Raw genomic sequence first — 25,074 nt, 5'->3', positions numbered from 1 at the left:
ATAGATCCCACCTATGGGAGAAAACACTGAGAGAGACATCACTCTGTCTCGTTCACACATGGTGTTGAAATGTCACCGTCTTTCTCTTCGATAAATAATTCACAGAGAGACAGCCTGAGACTGTTGAGATGGCCCTCGGCTATCCTTCACATGACAATGTGAAAAGGATGCACAAGCTGTTCCCTAAAGTTGCCAGGGAACCACTTTCCTCCTCCTCCATTCATATCAAAATCAGAGCTGAGTACAACAAGTGTGTTATTTTATGACAGTTAGAAAAACACACACACCTAGGAACGATTATCTATGCTGAGCTTCACTCTGTGCAACGAACACAAGAATTAGCAAGTTTATAATGACGCATGGCAGTTTACTTTGCTTTATATGCTTTATATAATACAATTTAACACGACAGACAAAATGCACCACGCGTATAAATGAAGACTTCAAAATGAGCCCCAACAAAGACGGAATGTTTCACTTCTAAAATCTCTTAAAAACAACCTCCATATCGAGTTCTGCACAGCAGCAGATGAGAACCCACAGAATCTATTTATCGGACTTTGAAAAACAAGACAACTGTTTCCAAGGTCAAGAATGAGCTCAGCTTTTATTCAAGTCAGCCTAGAAGGGGAGCCTTAGAGGTGCTTAGGATCTAAATGGATCTTGCCAGGTTTTTGTTCTGTCACCTTTACAAATGGCAACTTTGCTCATTGCTCCCAATTTGTCTCTGACTAGTTAGAAGAAAACAGGTGTGGGTTAAAGTGGAACAACACAGAAAGTTTTCCAATTAGGAAGCATCAAAGTAACTCATTTTAAATTAAAAAAAAGCCCATTTGCATGCCTTTTAGAATAATGATGCTATTGCTGGTGATGTTGTAGAAGGTGCAGGAATGAATATAAAAGCTGTTTTGGTCTAAGATCTTTTGGTTTATTGTCACTGCTTCCACTAGCATTCTCTCCAGACACAGCAGGGGTCTGTTATCAGAAAAAAAAAAGATTGCTTTGTTTGATGCTGGGCAGGTACTGCACAAACACAAAAGAAACAACTAACTGGTAAACACAGTTGACCAAAGAAGAAAGTGGACGGAAACATGTCTCAGAATGAATCCTAATGTTACGCGATGTTGGCTGGAGATATAAAAAAGCCGCTGTTTGCTAATAACTAACAGCTTGCTTACAAATTCATAAGGTGATAATGTGTAAATATTTTGTTTACTGCTTATATTGCTGCTCGCAAGTCATTAATTCATCGGTTAATGTTGACTTAACGTTTCACTGATGATCGGCAAACCAAATACACCTTTAAATACACAGACTTCCCAGTAAGATTTAAGAAAAACTGGGCAGGGAGTCATCAGTCAGTGGAGCGCGCAGGAGGTGCCCAGGCTGCCATCTCGTTCTTAGGTCAACTTCTTAAATAGAAATCAATGTCTGTGACCCACAAGTGAAGAGAGACAGGCCTGAGAATTAAGCATGTGTGTTGGTGAAGCACGGATAAAGACGAACGGAGGGAAGGATAGATTGCTGAGGCCAGTGGACCATATTTATAGAGCTTCAAGAGAGACCCAACATCACAGGGGGTTCTTGCACAAAAGTCAATACATCCTCAAAGTCTATGTAGACAGACTCGCCTTCGTCCTCCACACCTCGCTTCTCAAGTGTGACTGACTCTATTGGTCTGACTCACGCTGACAGCTTGTCTTGCCTGCCCAGAAGCCAAGGAGATCATCATTGATTATCAGTGGAGTAGCACTTGCCCCCAAAACACAGACTTTGATATTATGCATATCTGTAAATTAAGTTGTTCTCGGGTAGACCCTACCCCACTTAATACAACATTAGAGTTGATGTTATGAAGAAATGTGTTTGACTGTGATAACGTTTTTGTTTTTCTGGCTCTGTTGCTTTGTAAATTGGAGATGAAAAAAGCAGTTTTTGATGCATTATTTGTGGATATGGTTTGATGACACAGACTGAGGGCTGCCATCAAGGCAAGGAATTTCAAATTATACATTTTCCTAAAAGATAAAATAATCCTTAGTCATCATGCCTGCTGCAAATAGCAGAGGAGCCTTCTTGACATCAAACTGTGTTTCTAACACCATAACAAAATCTATTTAACTGAAAACAAATTTGGGTAATGAGGTGGGAGAGAGAGCAGCACTTGGCTTTTACATTGTTCTCCACATGATGATGGAATGCAATCAATGGGGCTGCAGATTACCATTGAGGCCAACGTTAACTGCACTCTATCACTTTGTCAGTGAGTGTTGTAAAATGTTCCTAAATGAATCAAAAGTCTTCATTAGGGGCAGATTGGTCTAGAAGTGTATACACATTGATCCAGAAGTAATGGACGACAAAGAAGGGATCAATCCAGACCACGTGGCCAACACTGAAGGTTACTGGATTTTGCAAACATCTCCACTGAATTATTTTTTAAATCTTTTGCTATTGTTCCTGTGGAATTTACAAGAGAAATTCAGTAATTTATGAAAGTGACAGAAATATAAGTTTGTTTAAACAAGGGAGGCAGAAATGCAAATATAAAACCATCACTTCAAATCTTGTCAAGCCTGTTTAGGGGCATTAATGCAGAACTATTACAGAAATATATTTATGAATTCAGATACAGTCAGAATAATTACTGACCAGAAAAAGAGTGGGATGCTGCGTAAGTCCATATAAATATAACAGTGGCGTAGATGGATAGAGCTTAAGACGTGGAGAGAGGGAGAGTTAATTGAACTACTGGGGCACATCACCAAGCAACAGTGCGGAGGAATGCGTGTTGTGCATTCTTGTAATTGCGTGACTTCAAAGTGAATTAATTTCGTAGAGTGATACCTATTCTTGTGCCACATGTAAGATTTGATCAGACAATAAACATTTCACTCAGCCTAATAATCCCCAAACCTGCATCCATCTCTAAAAACGGCATCAACCTGTTGGGGAGGAGTGCGGTTCACTTATAAAAAAATAAAATAAAATAACTTTGGCAAAACACTCACAGTGCTAAAATTGCGAGGCCCGCAGAGCTCTCCCTGGTACCGACAATACAACAACATCTCCTCCAGTTGGTGTCCCAGCCGGTCCAGCAGCTGTCTCATGGACGGCTCGGACTCCCGGGGAGGAGGAAGGAAGTGGTTGAAGTCCAAAATCCGAGACAGCGGGGACCAGGGCGGCTCGCCCTCTGCGCTGTCGCCCCGCAAAGGGGTAAGCGCCTCTCTCGCAGCGGGGGAGACCTGCCCGTTCATCCCCAGAAGTCCCAGCCACTTCCCCGCGCTGAATATGTCAGTCTTCTTCATGCGCCGCGGCAGAAGGAGGTTCTGGTTACAAATGGTGACAGCGGGGAAAACGAGTCGCTTGGCGTACACCATGTGCGCCTTGGTGTACACGGGTGACGAGAGGAGGTACCGCACTCTGTTTGAGGACCAGGTGAAGAGCAGACCCAAGGCAGCCAGGAACGCCAGCAACCACGCGACTCTTCGGGGGTAGGAGCCGCTGAGGAAGATGTGTCTTAAGCCGTGCAAAGTGGTGTGTTTCAAGAAGAGCTTCCCGGCTTCGGCAAGAGAGCCCGGTCTGGGTTTCGATCCAGATGAGCCGCACTGGCACATTTTGGAGGAAGGCTGGTGCGCGCTTTCAACATCGGTCCCGCTGTGGTCACAGAGAATGCGCCTAAAATCGCCTCTGCGCTCTCCGATGGCTGCTGTTTGTCAGAGACTTTGAAGAGAGAGAGAGTGAAACGCACGCAGCTCCACTCAGTCTTTTCTGGCACTGAACAGCAGCTTGTGGCGGTGATGGGGGAGTATTTTGTCAGCCTCACAGCGCTCCCAGAGCTTGTCCGGGGGGGAGCGAAGTTATTCCGAATGATTTAGTGCGCTACTGTGCAGCAACAGGAGTCTAGGGGATTATTTCATCTAAATTACAAGCAGTTAGTCTCTGAGAAAAATCTGTAGAATTTCCCTCGAGACAATGGATTTAGTTAAAATCGCACTTACATGGTAAAACACATTCTTTCTGTCCGCCTCCCTATTTTAATTCTCACTTTTCCATCCTCTAACCTCACTTGTAACACACACGGTTTGGAATATGCGCTGTTTGATGAATAAAATCACTGGCCTCAGTAGCTACAGACCATTTGTCTTCCTTTTCAAGCCCGTCATGCACACACAGAAGCACGCACACTCCTATAGGCGCGCACACACGCACCTTAATCCTACTGCCTTACAATATGTGTTCTACCTCAAAACTGAGCAGAGTACAGAGAGTAAGGCTCCAGAGACTGTATTCTCTTTCATTATTGTCCCACCAGTTGAATTTTAAACAAGGCAGATTCATAGTAAACGGAGACTTCTGTAACTTTTTTGTCTCTCACTCAGCTGTAAGTAAACAGGTTGACATTCTTGAATGTCATTTCTCTGAAGTGATTCGGTCAAAGATGAGAAGACAAAAAAAGGTCAAGGTGCTGCTGGTAAATGAATGGAAATCATGTTGCAAGTCTTCAAAGCATCTCCCGAAGTCCCAACAAGCCAAAGCAGCATTTAATGTTTTTTCTGACCCTGCGGTGCCCCAGTTTGACTGTGATGAGGGGAACCTGTTTCAAGCTAGAGCATGATGCTTGAATGCACCATTGACAAAGTGTTTTGCGAAAACAATCTCCCTCTCGGGGGTGCTGGTTAAGTGGTGGTTTATGCTTGGTTGATCACCATCACAGAGTGTTCCAACCCCAAGTAAAAACTGGACACTGCAGGTCTGATTCAATCTGCGTGCTTCTTGTTGTAGACAGTGTGCATGTGTGTATTGCTCAGGCTACTGCGTGACTGCAAAGGAAACGGAGCTGAGAAGGAGACGGTGTGAATGACAGGAGAGAGAAAGCTTGAATGTGGAGTACTTGCCTTGTCACTCTATATGATCTAAGGAATAAATCAAGGTTTCTTGAAACTTTGGTAATTGCTGTGATCCGGGAACACAATGACCGGAAAGTCAGGGAATAACACGAGGCAAGACAATGAGATTGGAAAAGAGCCAACAGTTAAGGGCTATCTATCTATCTATCTATCTATCTCTCTCTCTCACTTTTTTTGAAGAAGTAGAACGTTGTTGGTAATAATTCATCACTGCATGCTCAGAGTAGTGCAGACACAACAGTGGAAATGCTGTGTAGTGCGATATCTAAAAGACGGCTGCGTTTGAACCATGTAGAACCGATATTCTTAGACTGACTTTAGTTTTTGGTTTGGTTAAAACACACTCCTTTACAAACTCCTTAAGGCAAACATTCATTGGTTGATCGATATGCCAGGTTATGGCTATGGTTGTAATTTGTGTTGTAAGCTATAAATCATTAAACATTTGCTTGACTGTCTCCGGGAGATATAGGGAAACTAAGCAAGAGCTTCAAAAACTCTGTTTTCAGTACCTGAAAAGTACAAGAGATTCTGAAAGTCATTTACTCTGAGTAATGTTATACTTTGAAATATATACTCCCAACCAGTTGTGGCAGATGTTCGCCCCTCCCTGAGCCTGGTTCTGCCAGTGGTTTCTTCCTGTTAAAAGAGAGTTTTTTCTTTCCGCTTTCACCAAAGCGTTTGGTCACACGGGGTCATCAGTGTGTTGGGGTTTTCTTTGTTTTTTATGTATTATTGTTTACCTTTACCTTACAATGAAAAGTGCCTTGAGGCAACTGTTCCTGTGATTTGTTGGTATTTAAATAAAACTGTATTAAATTGAATTGAAAATGTAAACGATTTGTCCCGACTCTCACTCTGGTATCACATACACAGTGCTTTGACCAAACGTCCTGTGCGTTATGTAAATGTATAAAGAGCCTGTGAAATAAAGTGTAATAGTAGATTAAATTGTACAAAGTACATCTTAAATGTTAGTAAAAATACCAAAATGTCATGGTTAAGGAGTTTGTAAATGTACACATTTACAACTTTTTCTTTAATATTATGACAATAAAGAGTCTGAGGCTACTGGTTTTGGGGAGAAAAGCCTCATATTAATAGTTTGTATTGTTTCTTCTCCCATGCACAACAAACTTTATCTCCATGCTACAGGGAAACAGGGCGAATGAGCAGCACAGTGGAGAAGAGACAGAGAGTTGCTCTGAGAGTTGAATCACTCTGTCTCTAAGCACAGATTAATTTCACTGTGTTATTGTCTGACGATTTTTTTATGTTTGTGTTTTCTGTTGCATATTGCTAAGGTAATTTTAATTAAATTACCACACAATATACCAGGCAGTATTCTGGCTTTGAAAAGCTACGTGCAGCATACAGAGTGGGATAAACAGGGAAGTTAAAGGGGCTCATAAGCTCATTTTGGCCCATTTCTGCCTCGCCACATGGGCACATTACTTCTTTCATAGGTGTACTTGATAGGGCTACAAAGCTTCCTTTATGTCTTTGTGACTGTGTTGAATGTCTGTCTACATTAGGGCATACTTTAGTGTACATGACAGAAAATTCACAAATGGCAAGGAAGAAAGGATGAAATCAGGCAACCACCAACCCTCACTCTATGTTTCCTGGATTCATTCAGGATCCCACCTGCTTACTCATAGTTTTTACTGTCATTCTCTCTTGTCGTTAATGCAGCACACGTGACTTCTAATGTCCCCTCAGAGGATAATCAGGCCTTCTACCGAGGAGATTACTTATGTTTTAACGAGTGAGGGTATCGCAGGGAATGGCTGCTCAAGTACGGGTACGTGGTGCCTTCTCAGTGAGATTCCACCACCACACGCAGTAGTCAGGAGTTACACTGAAGTGATCAAGATGTGCCTGAGTGAATGCAGTTGGCATGGCTGTAAAAGGAAATAAAGGACATAAAATCATTTTTTTCTGGTCCAGTCATGAACAGAAACATATTCAGGTTGAGCTTAAAAATAGAGGATGACTACAGATTATCTGTTACTTATATTAATAACATGGTGGGCGGCGCATCAGAACTCTCAGGAGAGGGATCCTGACACTTGTGGCATTTAACAGCATTTGTTCAACCCTGTTTCCCCAGTCAGCTCATCAAGAGAGACATATCGGAGGAGAGGCTCTGAGCAACAAACTAATCCGTCTGGGTGAAGGGATAATGATGTACTTGCTTGACACAGAAACACAATCCCAAAGCAAGTGTAACAACAACAACAGAATAACAAATGCATGCTGCTCTGAAGACGCTGTTAGACTTTCACTAATGAACCCATTATGAAACCAAACAGGGATATTTATCAGGAAACTCTGGCCACATATTATTGCTATTCATACTAAAGCATCTGTGACATGAACAAATATCCTAATGGACTGTTTGGTGTAAAACAAAAGAGAATATAAATTTATCACTGGACAAAAAGGGAGATACTGTCAAGACTGAATAAGAAGAAATCCCATAAAGAACAGTTTCTTTGATTAGTATTGGCAAGAAAAATGCAGACTTTGCTGAAAGAATATCGATTTTATAGTTGTGAATACCCACACGGCAGAAGTTTAACTATAAAAATGCTGCTTTTTTATTGCTTCAAAAAACAAAGAGTTCAGACACTTCAATACTCTTTTTAAAAGAAACACATGCACAACGTTACTCAGACAGCTCAACCACTTTTGTGATTGCGTATCTTTCTTCTTGTGAAGTCACAGGGCTGATAAACATAAATCTGATGCGGACCATTCTTAGCCAGTCGTGTACATTAATGGATGCTCTCTCGAGTTCAGACCTGTCAGCACCATTACACAGAAACAAAAAGGGGTGTAATTACAGGAACTGTCTCAGTCCACAAATGTCAGTATTCATTGCAAACTGGTGTCATGAATTTCCATCACAGCCTATTAGGCACCACAGATTATTAGTTGCTTGATCGGAGGGAGCTAATGTGAATAAGAATAATCAGTACATAGCTGTTCTTAGGATGGATTTTTGCTTTGACAGTTCCTCTAAATGAGAAAAAGAGTTCAGTTTCAATCAGTGAGGCCACTGAGGCAGCGAATGCTGAAAATCCAACTGGAGATGAATGAAAAGCCACTGACAAGCATGGAAACCTAATAGCTGTTACTTGACGTCACACCTTATCATTCACTTTAGCGAACCAGAGGGGATTACACCTTTTGACATGCAGTGTGTGACATGCTCAAGGCTGAAATGCATGATGTATTTTATTAGTGCCACGAACTCTGGTTGTCAAACCTATGGCGCAAATGAAGTTCATTAACATCAGAGTACTATGTTCTAGATATTTCTGACTTTTACTGCATTTATATACAGCTTTATACATATGCAAGTAATTTCATTTTTGTTTATGCACCACGACAGTGTTGAGGCGGAAATATGTTTTCAGAGCTGTCCGCTTGTCTCTATGCAGGAGGAGGATTACGATAAAACTACAAGGCTGATTATTAGAAACCTGGCAGAGAGGTGATGAATAAACACACCCTGTACTAAATATTTTCCAGATCAAAAGAGGGATCCCGGCCATTCTTTAACATTGCAAGAAAGAGCATTAACCCTGGCACTGGAGATGCCTTTTTATGAACCCAATTCTGAAAATATTGAGAAGCTGGGTGAAATGCGAATACAAACAGCAATGATTTGCAAATCTCATAATCCCATATTTTCTTTACAATAGGACGTTTAAATTGAGACATTTTACTATGCATAAAAACAGTAGCCTATTTGGTATTTTACATCAGCAGCATGTCTTATGAAAGTTGTGATGCACAACCAAAAGGCTAGAAAGTAAGTGGTATTGAATAGAAACAGCTGGGGGAACATATTGCAACTCCTTAGGTTAACTGAGAACGTGTCTGTAACCTTCTTTTTCTTCTTCTAAACTTCTTTTTCTTCTTATTCTTTTGGCTGCTCCCTCCTCAGTGTGGTGACCCCTAAACAAGCTGCACTGGAAAGCCTGTTTACAAAGCAGGAGATGAACACCTAATCTACGTCCATCTCACGCTTTCCCTAACTTCCTCTTCTATCACATCAACCCTCTGCATGTCCTCCTTTAGTAAATCCAGGAACCCCATCTGAGGTCTTCATTTTTTCTCCTGCCTGGAAGCTCCATCTTCAAGATATTTTGTTCAATATGTCCACAATCCCTTCTCTGCACGTGTCCAAAACATCTAACTTTGCCTCCAAATTGCTTAACCAGAGGTGACATACTTATTTCTAATCTAATTTAACCAACAGGTCACTGAAATGATTGGGTATAAATAGAGCATCTTAAAGAGGTAGAGTTTCTTGAAGTAAATACGGACAGAGATTCACCAATCTGCAAACAATTTGGGACAATTTCAGAACAATGTTTCTTTGAATAGATAACATCAAACGATTTGGAGAATCTGGAGAAATTTCTGTGTGCAAAGGACGAAGCTGAAAATCAAAAAAAGTGCTACGTAGAAAGATATGTGCATGAGCTATACATGAGATATATACATGAGAATAAGAATTAAGAGTGCTACGTAGAAAGATATATACATGAGTGCAGATAGATAGTGCATTTTTCTATGTATTTTCACTATTCTCTACTTTATAGCCACTTTGCATGTAAATATGACAATTTTCCAAGGTCACGTGTACTCTACATGCACAAGTACCAGTAATTAAGTAGGCGAATTTCGATTATGCACAGACACTGCAGATACTTGCATGCCGGCATGCAAAAAGGTTTCCTGCTCTGCAAACACTCCAGACTGGTGGTACATGTACACTGGTATATTTGTATTTAGCTAAATCTGTTTGTGGATTTATGGATATTGAGCGCATACATTTATCTGTATATCTTTTTGGAGTAATTTTGTCCATCTGTGTGGTTGATGGGCTATGTCGGAGAGTTCTGGAGACTGGGATGGGCTGGGAAAAGAGTAGGAGAAACAATCTGCAGCATAATGTAATACCGTCATATGCTGTATATCAAGTGAACTGTTATGCATCAACCTATAAACATATTTATATACATATATCCAGTTGCATTAGAGGAACTGTCTGTTGAATGAGTCTGTGCAGTGGAATTTCAGCTCCTAAGACTTTTCATTTATTTTTTCTTTGAAAAGTGAAAGGAGGAACATGAATATTGCATGTGTCATGTGGATGCTGGGGTAAATAAAGCTTTGGGGTCTACTGTGTGTCTGACCGCATGTGCCTGTGGCAGAAGGTGTGTTTGTGAGAACACTGGGGTGTTGAGGCCCTTGGCATTTAATCAAACTGTCATCCTGGGTCCAGGGTGGAGCTGACTAGCCAGGACTTAGACATGCGTAGAGTCAAACTTCTTGCAAAAAGACAAGGAAAATTTTCCAACCTTACTCCTTACCACTATTTCCTAAAGCACTTGAATGTTTAAATTCTGCTTGTATCATCACCTCTCATCTCCATTTCCCTCAGTGCTTAACAGCTCAACCTCATGTTTGTTTGCTAGGCCACAGATACACTGCATTTCTCTCTATCTTGTCATTCTCCACCATGTGTCTTTAAATTATAAGTCAACTCTTCTTGAACACACCTTTGTTCTTTCCTCCCCTCTCCTTCCTTCTCTCTCGCTGTGATCTCCATATTCTCTTTGCTTCTTTTGCTTGCTGCTGTCTCTTCTCTGTCTCCCGCTGGGAATATTCAGCACCAAGGCTTCAACAAGGGAACAGGCAAAAAAAACAAAACAAGATGAAGACAGAGAAAGAAGGAGGTGAAGGATAGAGAATAGGAAGAGAAAGGGGCTGGAGGCATGGGGAGCAGCAGCAGTCAGGGTCCTGTAGCTGCAGAGGCTGACAGAGGAGCAGGTGGTGATTTACAGAGACAATTTTGAGGATAATTGTGGACATGATCTGCTGTAAGGAACAAATGTCACAAAGGCCACTGTTCCAATAGCTTCTCAATCTGTTCAGCTATGAGGTTGAATTAAATGCTGCATCATGTAAGTGCTGATTTACTATAAAAACAATGTGGGAAGTGAATGTTGAGAGTCAGTGGAAGTAGCTCAAGAGCTCCCTGCAAGCTTACAGAGAGCTTCAGGCAGCGACATTGAAATGATGCTGAGTATTGTGTGATGGTGTTAACAGCACTCTGAGCATAAAGAAGCATTGAGAAACACATTGTGTGAATGCTATGCATATGTCCTTCATTATAAAACTACAATAATAAATCAACTGCTCTGAACACACTAAAGGTAGTGTTAGAAAATAACTAAACATGGCTAATTCCTGTAATTGACATGAAGCAGCTGTATGGTGATTTACTACTGCAGTGCATTACAAAAGTCTTTGGCCACCACCCATTTCCCTAAGCTTTATATTGAAAGAGCCAGACTTCTTATTTTGAAAGTGGTCTGGAGCAATAGGTCTCCACATGTCCAGACTTTATAGAGATTTTTTTTAGACAAAGTTTGCTTTAGTCTCTGGCAGCTGCATGGTGTGCAGTGTGTCCTTAAAAATATGAGGAAACTGGACATGTAGAGGACAAAAAAACCCCCCAAAGTGATAGGTCTCCTACAGGAGTGGCTGTAGCTCAGGAAATGGAGAAGGTCACTCACTAATTGGAATGTTGGTGGTTCGATCCCACCTGCTTCGGTCTGCATGCTAAATATCCTTGAGCAAGATACTGAACCCAAGTTGCTTTGTGAGGCATCCATCTGAGCATGAATGTGTGTGAATGTTAAATAGAGAGCACTTACGTTAGAAAAGTATAGAAAAAAGTGCTCTGCTGATTGAGGTAAGTTGTTTAAAAGCACTTTGATTGCTTGGTTAGAATAGAAAAGCGCTATATAAGAACCAGTGCACTTACCATTTAGGTATCTAGGAACAGTATCTGAAAGTCGCGCTGTTAAGAAACAGGACATGAGAGATGCATCGAGCCCTCCATCTACTGTTTAAAAGATGGCTGTCAAAATGCCATTCTTAAGGAAGGAAAACAGTGGAAAGACTCAAGTACACCAAATTATGCAAGAATTGGATTGAAAATCAGTGACAACAGGAGTGATGAATCCAGACTTGAGCTTTTTGGTTCAGATGCTTGTCAATATGTAAGGAGGAGGTCAGAGAAGCCACCTGTAAAGAATGGTGGAGGCTTTTGAACTGCATTGAAAGTCCTTAGCCTGAAGAACTATTGCTGAAAACGACATAAATAAATTACAAGAACTCTTGAGAGAGTTCAGGCTCTGTTGAAGAATAATAATATTGATGTCCAAGCCCGTTAGAATTGAACAAACTTTTTTTTTTTTAACCTTATTTTATATTCTATGTCTCCATGTATGTTTGCACATGTTTTAATCATTCAATGCAATTATTTTCCATTTTCTTAGCAAATTATTAAGAAATACGGGTTCCTAAGGATCTTTGCACAATAATTTACAATATGGCTCACATTTTGTGAAAAAGTAAAGTATATTGGTTGACTGGCAGAGTGAAAATAAAAATCTAAAAATTGTGAAGCTCATGAAAAACAATTTAACCTATGAAGCTACACAGTGTGGTTCTGGAGGAGCGTTCTAAAACACAGTACAACTGCACCAATTCGATTTTGAGTTTTATGTATTTGTTGATTTTTTTTTTAATTTTTAAAATACTTTTTGCAGTGATGTCTCACTACCAAAATTTAATTTACAAATCACTGTAAACTTAGTGTTCATTTATATTAAAGTTTACATAATATATATTCAAACTGAAATATGTTTTAATACTTAAATTCTTATTATGAGGCCTGGTGTATACCATATTTCTTAAAGAAATGTAACCAATTCGTCACAGGATCCAAAAAATGTAAACATTTCTATTTCCTACTCCTCTCTCTGCTTTTCAGCCTTTTGCCACTCTACAAAGATGGAACTGTGTGTATATACACACACACACACACACACACACACACACACACACACATATATATATATATATGTTCATAAAACCACCAGAAATCATCTCTAATATGAGCGAGTTTAGAAATCACTACAATTAGTGCAAGCCATTAAAAGCCCTGGTTGTCATTTTGCACAGTGCCATGCCTTTGAGGTGTTGAGTTGGTAAACATTTTGCTACTTCAAACACTATAATAAATAAATAAATAAATACTTAAAAAATTAGTTTCCAGCTTTGGAACAGATGTTCAAATAATATGAATAGCAGGATTCTGGTTATGATTCATAGCGTAATCACTATTCGCCGGACAAACTGCCTTCAAAAGCCTCTTCTTTTATATTGTGTGACAGCACCACCATGTATAGCAGCAATCTGTCATGCATCAAGGCATTAATTTGCGAAACGATCTAAGAGTTATACTGTACAAGTATTGTGGGGAAGATTTATATTTACAGCAGCACATGAGGCAATAAGAGTATCCCTGCCTGCACTGGGAAACACAGGGTGACACAGCTAATTTATCTCAGCAGCATCATGACAGCTGGGCTGGGGAGAGTTTGGGAAAGGGGAAATGGTTCTGATGAATGACTTTCAGACTATGGCTGCTAGCTATAGCAAACAGTCTCCCAGTCCCCACAGGCCTGATGCCTCCGATTTGCTGCTCAGGGAGAAATGAATGAATGGCCCTTTGTGAAATAAATGGTCCCTTTCTGTTTGATATTTACAAATGAATCCTCCTTGGAAAACCTAATCCATCCATTTGTCTTATTAGTTGTAGATATGAGTTTCCTGTGCTACTGAAAACGAAGTGGTTGCAATAAATATGCAGAATTAGGGGCTAATTTAAGAAATGTATTATCTGAGTGGCTAGGGCTGATTGGGTGGGATCCAAGATTACACGTCGTTATTAAAGAAATTAACCCAAAAGAAGAGATCTTGGGGGAATATTGCTCATTTGCCTTTAGAATGAGGTGAAAAGATTGAAGCCGGTCTTTTAATTTAAGCAGTATGTGTCGGAGCTATTTCCTGGCAAACAACAGATGAGCAAAGTGACTGTGTGTAGCTGACTTACAACATTTGCTGTTCACATCAATTATCAACTAACACCCTCATGTATTTCTTCAAAATATTATCCCGGCTTTGATTTTTGCTTTTTTCAGCATCAGTTGACTCAAGAATCCGGGAGATCCTCGGGAGATATCGTGTCACATTCTACTAATCTTATTTCAATCCCTGTCCAGTTCAAGAATAGTCTTCAATCACAGGCCTATGGGCTACTATTAAGCAGCATATTCTGACAGATTGAAAACAAATAAACAACAGACTTCAGTGTCTTGCCTGATGTTCAATATGTGCATTTTTTTTTGTTCGGTGCAATAAAACACAGTATAACTTTTTAAACTGCGGGCAAGTGCAGTGTGTGTGCATGCCTTTGTTTTACCCTTTATGTCAGGGAGATGTCAGAAATGTAACAAATACGGGGCTAACGAAGAAGAGACCACTTTTGGTCTAACTGGCTGACAACTCCCAAAGAAAACAGACACGCATGCCTGCAAACACACTGGAAGATCAGCCAGAAAGGATAAAAAGGACAGTCCAAAGCTGCACGGTGGGCTGCACCTAAATGGATGTTTCATTTTGATTTCATTTTGGTCTGCAGTATAACGGCCCCTCTGAAGATACTGAACGTAATATGATGCCTTCAAAGAGAGTGTATGTATACTGTGTATGTGTGCAAAGAAGGTAGCAGACACACTAGCTAAGTGCTGGAATGATTTATTTGCTCTTTCCCCCTTAATAACTCCTGGTCTATAGCAGAACAATTACGACCTGATATAAACCTTTGAATAGAGAGGTGGGGATTAGAATGAACAAGGCACACATCCCCTCAGGCACCAGTAATTCTTTAACTGTTTGCTACTTCGATGGACCTTATTGCTGTTAAGATTTGCATCAGCTGTGGTTATTAGGTCTTGACAATGAATAATATAATCAGCCTGTATTGCTGTTGCATTGCCCAAATGCAACAGCAATACAGCTGCAGACACTGACTCATCTGATTCAAGGGTGAAACAACGACCATGCAATCAATAGACCGTCCACTAACATTAGCTCTGGACAGCCTGTTTACAATTTTGAGCTCATTTACATTGAGGGTAGTGCTGGTCTTGTCCAAAGTGTCTCACAGTGACTGAGTAGATATGTGTTTGGATTCTTTAAATAATAAAGTCTGCAAAGGACTGGATCTTTTGGTTGGTGGTATTGTGTTTGAGCAGCACAGGTGCTTCAACTTCAGTGTACAGGTTTTAATATTCCGCATTCAGATTGTATGTGGAATATTAAAGCCCGTTCTTTACATCACTGGGCCTACTTCTTTCCATGAAAAAACTTTAGCTGTGTGATTCAGACCAAGTGGGGATTAGTTACAAAATCTTTAGTAAGATTTGTCTTTCCCATTAGAGCTAGAAATTGGAGATAGAACAAACAAACTCTACTCTCTTAATTCAGACTGCTGAAGTCTCTTTTTTCTTTGATTGGTTGAGGATTTAAATTTTCATCCCTATTTCTCACAGAAGACATCTCTTTTTGGCCTGCTTGCTGGCGGATTGAAAATAATGATCATAACTCTTGAAAATTTTACAGAATAAATAGGAATCTAAGCACTGTATTGAGGCACAATTTAAAGCCAATTTTGTCCTTTCATCAATAGTTTCCACATTTTCATGGTAAAAAATAACTGCATGGCTAAACTCAAATTCTTTACTTGTTAGTGTTATTGGAATTGTGTTTATCGCAAGAAACTTTTGCAACATGCAGGCAGAATAATGTTCACAGAGGAGGTATTGATAGAAAAGTTTTTAAAAACATTTTTTGTAAGTTACATTTTTCATGTTATGGAATTTATTTAACATCAAATAGAATTATAATGTTGCTAAGACAAGTGAAAAAATATTTGCCAGACAAATATAGAAAATTGTCCTAGCCAAGTTGCTAGTTACACCCTTATGGCTCAGTAAAAATAGCACGGCAACCTCCTTACGATTAGGAAGAATCGCTGGTTGCCTGTTTTTTTGCAAATAGTTGTAGTGACCAACTGGTCGCCCAGAGGTTGAGAGTGTTGCTTGATCAACCTCTAAGTGCAGACTGACTGCAATCACTCTCAGATTGGTGAAGGGTTGTAAACAAGAGCAGTCTAATTTCTAACCACAGACAAATGCCCAATATGGTGCAAGCAATCTGAGCCAGCCTGCACAAATTAGTGGAACTTTGCTTTGCACATTGTGCCACCTTGCTTTGTAATGTGACTCAACGTCTTGCTAATTTGTTGTATTTTGGTTTCCCTTCTACATAAAAGCGAGGTTGTCAAGTGCCCATACTGTATGTCATTTTGCAGTTAATCCCTGTCCTTCAGCAATTACGTCACTATTTTTGAAGGAACTTCCAAATTTCTGTTCAAAATACATGAAATTGTGGTGGAACTCTGAAAGTAAGAAGATAATGTGAATTTAAAATGGCAATAAACTTGATCCCATTAAATCACAAAGTGACAGCACACTGACTCTGTCTTATTGGCATTTCATTAAGATTGCAACCAACTGTGAGTGGTTGCAGACCAGGTCCAAGTCTTCGAAGGAGCCATCTCAAAGACAATGAGATTGAAAGTTCATTGCACACTATCAGAATAATTTTGGTCAAGCCTAGAATGACTGTAGCATTTATAGTCTGTTAAATTGTTTGGGAAGCTGTCTTATCCCTTGTGGCCAAGAATTGATTTTTGTGCCTTTAAGTTCAGCAAGAAGTCCAATCGATGAAATGAAATCACATCGCGCAACATCTGTGTGACCAAGCCAGCATCAGCTGCTGATGGTGTGTCAGTACTGATATTCAATACAAAATAACAATATATAAATAAGTAAGTATAAAAAAGAAAAAGTCTTATATTTATTTCTCTTTCACACACACACACACACACACACACACACACATACACAGAGATACATGCATATATTGACAAGCCATGCACACAAATCCATTAGATGTCCTGCTGATTCTACACTCTCAAACAAAGACCCACCCAGTTCCCACAGGAGCCCTGCTGACCACGACAGATGCAGTCATCTATGAAACCCTGAACAAGAGAGAAACTGAATACCAGTTTGGCACAGACATGTTCTAGCCTTCAGGCATCCTTCACCACTGCACACACAGCGCACACAAAACCTTTCAAAAATTTATTTCTTGTGCTATTCCCTGTACTTGAACCCAGATGAGAACAGATGAGAGTTTGCAATAGATAATTATCCTCCCAAATGTATTGGTGCGGCGCTGAAGGTTGGTCTCCACGTGTATATACACACAATAAGAGCAGAAGAAAAACAGTGAGAGAGTGAGTGTCAGAGAATGAAGGGAAACTGCCCTTAAATGAACACTACCTTTCTCCTCACAGCTCCTCTGACATTCACGCTGTCATTTAGAGCCAAACCTTTTATTTCAGCTCTGCTATAAATTATAGGGAATAATCCTGTAGGAAGCCATTAAGGCCCTCTCATCAGCCTAATTAGCTACTTGTAAGTGGCTATTGGCCCTGTATAGGACACTAGTCATATGTCTTATTCATATATAATTGCTCCAACAAGACTGCAGTTTCCCTCATTTTAACATCATTAGATATCATTTATCTTTGTCAGAGAGTAAAGTGAAAGTTCTCTCCTTTCATTTATTCCACTTTAATGATTAATTAGTTTTGTGTTATGAAGTGCTGGCTGATATTGAGGAGAGGTAGAGATGTGTCTGGCTTTATATTCCATTGGAGTCTTCCAAACAGGGAGTAAATGCTGCTGGACCTCCTGTCGCCAACTTCCAAAGAAGACGGATGAAAAATTTAATTAAAATTGGTGCATTTGAAAACACTGATCCATCACTCAGATAGAGAGAGATAGGACACAGTGACAGACTGTCATAGTGTTCCTCCTACTGGACTTTAGTCCTTAGTGTACAGAAACAGTGTGGCGTCTAAAAGGAGAAAGACAGTGAAAGGGAGAGAGACAGAGAATGAATGAGGGATGGGTATCTGCCAAGACTGTTAGTGCTGAACAAATCTCAGCTCATGTTTGATTTTGTAATATTTATTTTTTAATCCCTGCAACACACAAATAGAGTTTAATCCCTTAGGAAAATGGTGCTTTCAAAAATTGCAACCACTGTGTTTCCATTGGCAGCGGCTTTTTGCTTCTACACGAAGCTTAAAAGGGATAGCGGTCATTGCAGCTGAGTGACTCTGATGTTGTGCCGTAGTGGGAATCAAAGGGTTTTTAAAAGATGGAATTAAGCATATTTCTGAGTGATTTCTTGTAAAAAAGAAGAAAAAAGAAAAAAGGAGCAGCATGCTACATCTCAGGGCAAAGAACTACATAAAAGCCAGTTTAGGCTGTAAAATCATTGTATAACACTGCCCCCTTGTGATCACTGTTTGATTAAAATACTCTCCAGCAAAAGTGGGATCATTGGTGCTGGCATGCAGAATGAAATACTGTCTGAAAAGCCTTGAAAACAAAGTAGAAATAAGATGTATAAGAGCTGGAGTTTTAACAAACAAGATGATTAGACAGTTTTAAATGGGAAATATAATGAGATGTTTTTCAATGGTGAATTAGAAATGAAGCAAATTAAAATTTCTGTAACTTGCATAAATTACAGCTGTGGAGGAAATAGGGCAACAGCTAATAACGGACAAAAACGAAAGATCAGACAGTCATCTGAGTTCAGCGTTTGCATAAATATTTAATAGCCTGGTGCCCTCACCTTATAGAAGGGATGAAGCATTTCAACAGCGCTTGCCTTTTCAAACTCAGAGAGTGTAATGACCACTTTCAGACTGAGCCTATTCTTGAGATTAATCAAAGTTGTTTTCATAACCTGGAATTTGAAATGCATTATTGTGGCTCAATTTGCTCACAACGTGTCTGCGTAGCAGGGAGAGAGAAACTGCTAAATTAACACTTGGATGCACTGCAGACACCGATGAGGCAGTGTTTGTTGGTCTGTTGCTCCAGTGCATGTATTTCAGCAGAACGTACTGCATGTGTAGCTACTAATGAAACAGTCAAGCTCCAAAAATTGCCCTTAACTTATAAATAAATAAACGTGTATATATAGATATAAAGAAAATATGGGTACATGTTAAAAAAGTTCAGCACATATTCAGTGCTGCGAGTGATATATTCAATAAGTCTTCATGGGTGGAACAAATGGCTACTATGCTTGTTATTTTTTTAACATAATTTGTTACCATCCCATTTATCACAGCATACGGTTTAAGATAATTACATCACATTTTCACTGATACAATCTCTTCCCAGCGGCTGCACGAGTTAAGTGTTGCACCATAACAAGTATTTACAGCTCAGAGCCAGATGGGGCGGCCAACTCTGCCATTTCATTTTCCTTCCTCTGGGAAAAAAATAAATAAGAAAGATTCCCCACAGTTTCTCTGCCTTGCTTTCTGTCTGTGGGATATTCAGACTGATGCTCTTGAGGAGACAAGAGAAGGGCGTAACCAGAGCCAGTGAGTGAGCATTCTGTTGACAATGCTGAGCTTGGGAGAAAGTCAAGCTGTATCTAATGGGCTCAGGTTGGAGCAGGAAGCAAGGATTTGGATCACTGCTCCGAGGGGATCTCACATTCTGCTCTGGGTCAGAAATGCCGCAACCTGAGCCATCTATCTGGTGGGGCAGTAGCCAAGCTTCGCTTTTGACCCAACCCTTAGCTGGAGCTCATTACAGCACTGACGCATACATTCAGTTCAGATGCAAAAACACTTGAGAGAGATGGTGGACAGAAAGACAGAATGAGAGGGGGAATGGACGGAAAACCTCAGAGACTGAGACAGACAGAGAGCAATCAATCATTTCACCTCCTCTTCTCAGTTCTGTCTGCAAGGCCATTAGTGGCTGTTTAGGAGAAATAATAAACAAGGAGAAGCAGAGGTTCAGGGACCACTGATGCTGCCAAATGCCACATTACGCAAAATAAATACACTACTGGTTTGGTCTTCGGAAGAAAAGGAAAAAAAGAAATATATTAATGCTTCTAGTTAAGTGAGGTTTTTTTTGCTCTATTGATACAAACAGTGTCTGCCAGAAATACAGAGCTAACGCGTTAGTATTTATACCTCGTTCTTGATGTGTGATTTGCAAATGTAGAACTTCATTTTTTCTTTTCTGTTAACAACTTTTTTTTTACTGCTTCACCATTTTTGCTTGACCATTTCCCCCAGCTCCAACTTAGTGCTTTGATTGAGCATTAATATGCTAAGCATTTGATTCTGATATGTAGACCCAAAATGATGCAAACCATGCTAACTCACTTAAAGCTTGCTCACACACACACACACACAAACACATGCACACACATTGGTTAAGTATCTTATGGGGATACTTTGCCTAACTGCTGGTTATAAAACCTGTCCGTGAACAGTCTCAAAGCAGCACAGCACATTATAAATTTTCAAAGCGTCTACTTTGGAAACTGAGTGACAAAACAATGAGCAAGCACTGGTTTATAATTGCTGCATAAAGCACGAGCTGAAGGAGCAATCAATGATTATATTAGTGGGAGGCTGGAAGACACAAGGGTTGAAGCTAAATTGACAATGGTTATAATTAGTCCTATTAGACGTGGCAGATAAATGATTACTTGTCACTTGTGTTAGTCAAATTTTCAACCTTAATGCTGCAACATGCAACAACATGCTTGTTATTGTCAAAAACAGTATACAAAGACAGCAGATATATATATATGTATATGCTGTATAAAACAACGTACACCCCTCATTGTTATCACTCACAATCTCACACAGCTTTCTGTAATTCACCCACATGTTATTAAGTGCTTTGATGCATTAATGTTATTGACCTGAAACGGCACGTCCAACTTTATTATCTAACTTCATTTCGCAACATACATAAGACCAGCTGACAACCAGTAAAGCACTTTCTCGTCTTCCTCTCAAGCACAACTGAAACAATGCTTACTTAAGGAGGAGTATGTAAGAATGGTTGAAAAATATAGTTTTATAAAACATTATTAATTGTTCAAAATAGATGTTTTAAATACTTTTCAAGATGACTGCTTTTAAAAGGACAACAGTGCTTCTTATTTGATTATAAGTCTGTTAAGTACTTAATGCTGTGATTGATGGTACTGATGGAACAGCCCATTTAATTTAAAGTAAGAAATAATGGGACGAAGAATGAGTTTCGAGCTACACTCAGGCAATAAAATCTGACATTGAATAAACCTGCTCATTGACTTCCTTTAATGCTAATAAAATGGCAGACTGCACTGCAGTTGCAGTACTTTGTTTTTTAGAAAGCGTATCAGTGGAGGATGACAGCTGGCTCTACTTCACTTCAAGGACAGTGGCCATAAAGGCCCTTCGTTTTCCATTTGCTATACTGACTCCTTGACCGGGGAACTTCTTCAAGTGTGGGAGGGGTAAGACACTGACTCCTGCATAAATACATGTTGGGTAAGATCTATAGTCTGCTGTCAAATTACTTTTTTTGCTCTCTTTTTGTGCAAATATTAAGCCATGCTGCCTGTTTGTGTCAACATGCTCAGCATTTGCCCTCGTAGCGATGGAGAATTTATGACAAAAATACCTCTGTATGTTTACAAGGGAGGTATTATTTTCCTATTCTTCACCGTGGCAACAATTGTGTCTCACTGCGGGATCACTAATTTCCTCTTGATTGCACACACTGCACTTAAGAAACCCTAACTTACTATTCGCCCCTCCACGTGAGGCTTTTCCCTGATGTAATAAAACATTCTCATCCTTTTATTTATCAGCCTTTACCTCCACATCTTTACCATCCAAGATGGTAATTTTTACAACTGATGTGTGAGTTCTGGCTGACAGGATGAAGTCCTGTACAGCTCTCCACATCTGAAACAGATAATCCCACAATATCAGAGCTGGTGTCAAGGTTAATGTTGTGATACTCATAATAAAAGAACAAGACAAAACAAAACAAACAGTCCTGTTGATGCATCCATTTATTCTTCCTTTTCGAGCCAGTTTGCTTCTCTCTATCTTTTAATCTTCACTGTGACCAATAAATACATGTGTTTGTTACAGTTTGCATCAACAGTCATGTTTTTGGCTATAAAATCATATATCTGAGCAAAGAACTGCTAATGATTACTAATTTTCATGATGATTTGATTTGTATTTTCTCTGTTAGTGTCATACCCTTGTAACGACAAGCTGGCATGCTGTTCTTCAAACACTCTTTTTTTGTCCAACAGCTCAAAAACTCACCAATTTAATAAGAAACATCAGTAGGTGAATCCTTTTCACTTGAAAAATGAGTCACTGACTAATTAGTAAAAGCTGTACCTTTCAAACATTTTGTGTCCAAGAAACACCCAAAGGGCAAGCCAAAATTTCAAGGCACACCTGTGGTCACATCTGTGCAACAGAGCATCTCTGCCATCAGACATATCATCGGTTTTACACGAAAAGCAATCTGTTCCCTCCTACCCAGTGTTTCTAATTCTCCTCACTATCCATCAGGACGCTTAACTTGTCACGCTGTAATAACTGCACAAACATTTGAAGCAGAGTCTATTTTTTACATAATAGATTTTGCCTCTGAATTTGCACCAATCCCTAAGGCACAATATTGTTGAAGTATTTTAACAATTAATGATTAAAACAAGCTGCACATTAATGAAAACAAGAGGTTGAATAAAATAGGAAAAAAAACACATCGTAGAAATGCACTTACACATAAAGTAATTGCCTCTCATGTAAGTCTAGTACATCCATTAGCAGTCCACACAGACCTATCCATAACTGCGCAAAGGTCAAGCAAATCAATACACCAATAGCTGAATAACGTCAACACTACTTGGCAATTCAGTATTCTACTTGTGTGCAACCACGAGAGAACAAAAAGGGCAGCAGCTACAAAACCAAAAATTCAGGGAATGCATGTCTAGCAAGACGTTTCCTCTGGGCAAAACAACGATGGCCCAAAGTGCCTCTTTAATTCATTAGCAACAGCTGTATGCCAAGTTTGCCACTTTAGGTAATAGGACTTGCTCATGTCTGCTCTTTTCAAAAAAATTTACAACAGACTTTCATTAAGACAGACGTGCTGACTTGGAAACTCCTTTTCATTTACAGCAGTGACTTGGGGTTTAAGTAGCTGAATCACCTCACTGCAATAAATAAACACTTTCCTCTGATTCAGTTATTTTCTACGATCTCCTCCTCCGTGATAACGCCTCTCCAGGCATAACAGTTTGGAGTGCTAGCTTTTAGTGGATGCTCCTATTTTATCAAAATAAACATTAACAGAAGGCTTTGATGAAACCCGGCAGTCTTTCTTATTTGCTTTTTGAGAATTCAGCATCCCTTGATACAATATTAACAATGAATCAGAAGTATCAAGTCAACCAGATACACAGAGTACCTTGCAAATATATGGATAACATGAAGTACAAACTTGCACTGATTATTTCCAAGTCAGAATCTGACGGTTCCCAAAAAGATTAATATTTTGAAACTATTTAAAAAAAATCTTGCCTTGAGGGTCTTGGATTAAATTACCTCTGTGAAGCTGTCGGGGCCGCATTCTATACCTCTGAAGTTACACTCCAGTAGCATTTCCTCCATGCGATGTCGAGTGCGGTTGTAGAACTCATCCATACTGAAGCGAGAGCCCAGCGGGCGGTCTGGCTCTGGAGCCAGGGGAAATCCTGGTGCCATGCCTTCTTCAAAGCCCAGAAGAGGACCCATAAAGATCAGGTCACTGTAGCTCATTTGAGACTTTCGTATGAAGTTGTAGTTACATACAGTTACAGCGGGAAAGGTCATATTGTTTGCCACTTTTTCGTCAAGCATTGTAATATAATCATATTGGAAGTAGTATATAACCCTGTCAACTACTTGATACATGAAAGCAGACAGTGCTAAGGTGAAGACCAGTGCCCACAAACCCTGGCGAAAACCAAACTTACTGTCCTCTACAAACACGTGGTTAGCTCCGTGAAGCGAGCAATTGCCAAAAAAAGTGGCGAGGTCATCTACATCGCTAACATTATCCTCCTCATCAGTGCAATCATCTACCTGACTACACCTATCCAGGCATTCCTGTGAGTCTCCATCACTATAATGTTTCTTTACCCGCTTGTAGTGGTCGTCAAAACCATCGCTACCATATCCCCTGCTAGGTTCGTCATCAGCAGAAAAGGAGATGGTGCACATAATTCGGAGCGGCATGGTGAAAGCAGTGAATCAATAAAGCTGAAGCCAGAAGTCTAAGTCCTTAAAAAACTCCCAAAATACTGAAACAATGAAATGATTCAAGAAGAAAAGTATTCGTTATTTGGCTACTGATTCAAAAAACACTGAGCTAACAGGACAAATATGGTCCCAAAAGTCATAACAACTCCTGAATCAAAGCGAACAAACAATCTAGGCACTCTGGTTTCTGTCATCCACACCCATTCAGAGATGAAGTGAGATGCCTTGCTTGGGTTTGTCCTTTTGTCTTGGGGGCAGATCCAACCCTTAGACAATTTCGAAAGAGTGAAGAAAAAAGAGAAGAAGAAGAGGACGGAGGAGGAGGCTAAAGAAGGTGAAGCCACGAGAAGTATAGGACACAGAATACTCCCGCTGGGCCCGGCTACAGGTCACTGTGCTGGGGCAGAGTTTCACCATTTACAGGAAAAAAAAGGAAGTGTTGATGCAATGGGGGAGAGAAAATGTAAGAGCTAAAGCACTGAATAGGCTGATAAATTTTTGCTGATTGCACTGTTTGGACTGAACTCACTCATCCTCTGAAAATAAAATGATCTCAGCACAATTGTGTAATCAAACGGAAATAATACCTAGGTATTATAGATACAGTACAACTGGAGCTAAGCAAAGAGTCAGTCATTAGAATATGCAGTGCAGAGATCAGTGGGATTGCAGTAGGATTTGTGTTTGCGATGAGCTTTAAACCAAATCAAGATTTTAATAAAAGTAAAGAGAAAGGCACGATGCTGCTAATGTGTAAATGCTCCTTTAAGAACAATTTGAGTGAGAAGGTAGGCAGTTTACGTCTGATTCCAGCTCAAGAAATTAGCAAACACCAAGGAGAGAAGTCAAGGAATTTAATCAAGACTTCCATTTGCCCATTGTTATTTCAATCTAATGCCTCATTTTATCAACAGATCTTACTCGAAT

General features: G+C 39.9%; 1 protein-coding gene across 3 annotated transcripts in view; it reads right to left on the bottom strand.

Annotated features, from left to right (window-relative positions):
- The window catches only part of asic1b (acid-sensing (proton-gated) ion channel 1b), a 182,981-nt gene that overhangs the window by 37,372 nt on the left and 120,535 nt on the right, over positions 1–25,074 (bottom strand). Inside the window, exon 2 of one of the 3 annotated variants that reach the window (XM_082534775.1) lies at positions 10,493–10,611. The exons of 1 other annotated variant lie outside the window; for it this stretch is intronic. In XM_082534775.1, coding sequence (XP_082390901.1) covers positions 10,493–10,611 — 119 coding nt within the window. Of the gene's footprint in view, positions 1–3,011; positions 4,139–10,492; positions 10,612–25,074 lie in introns of those variants that run through there. One more of the 3 variants, XM_082534773.1, reaches the window with a different exon arrangement.

This window comes from Aulonocara stuartgranti, assembly GCF_965226115.1.
Source record: "Aulonocara stuartgranti genome assembly, chromosome: 5".
Classification (NCBI taxonomy): Eukaryota; Metazoa; Chordata; class Actinopteri; order Cichliformes; family Cichlidae; genus Aulonocara; species Aulonocara stuartgranti.
The sequence above is the reverse complement of the archived record's forward strand: the minus strand, read 5'-3'. Positions and strand labels throughout refer to the sequence as shown.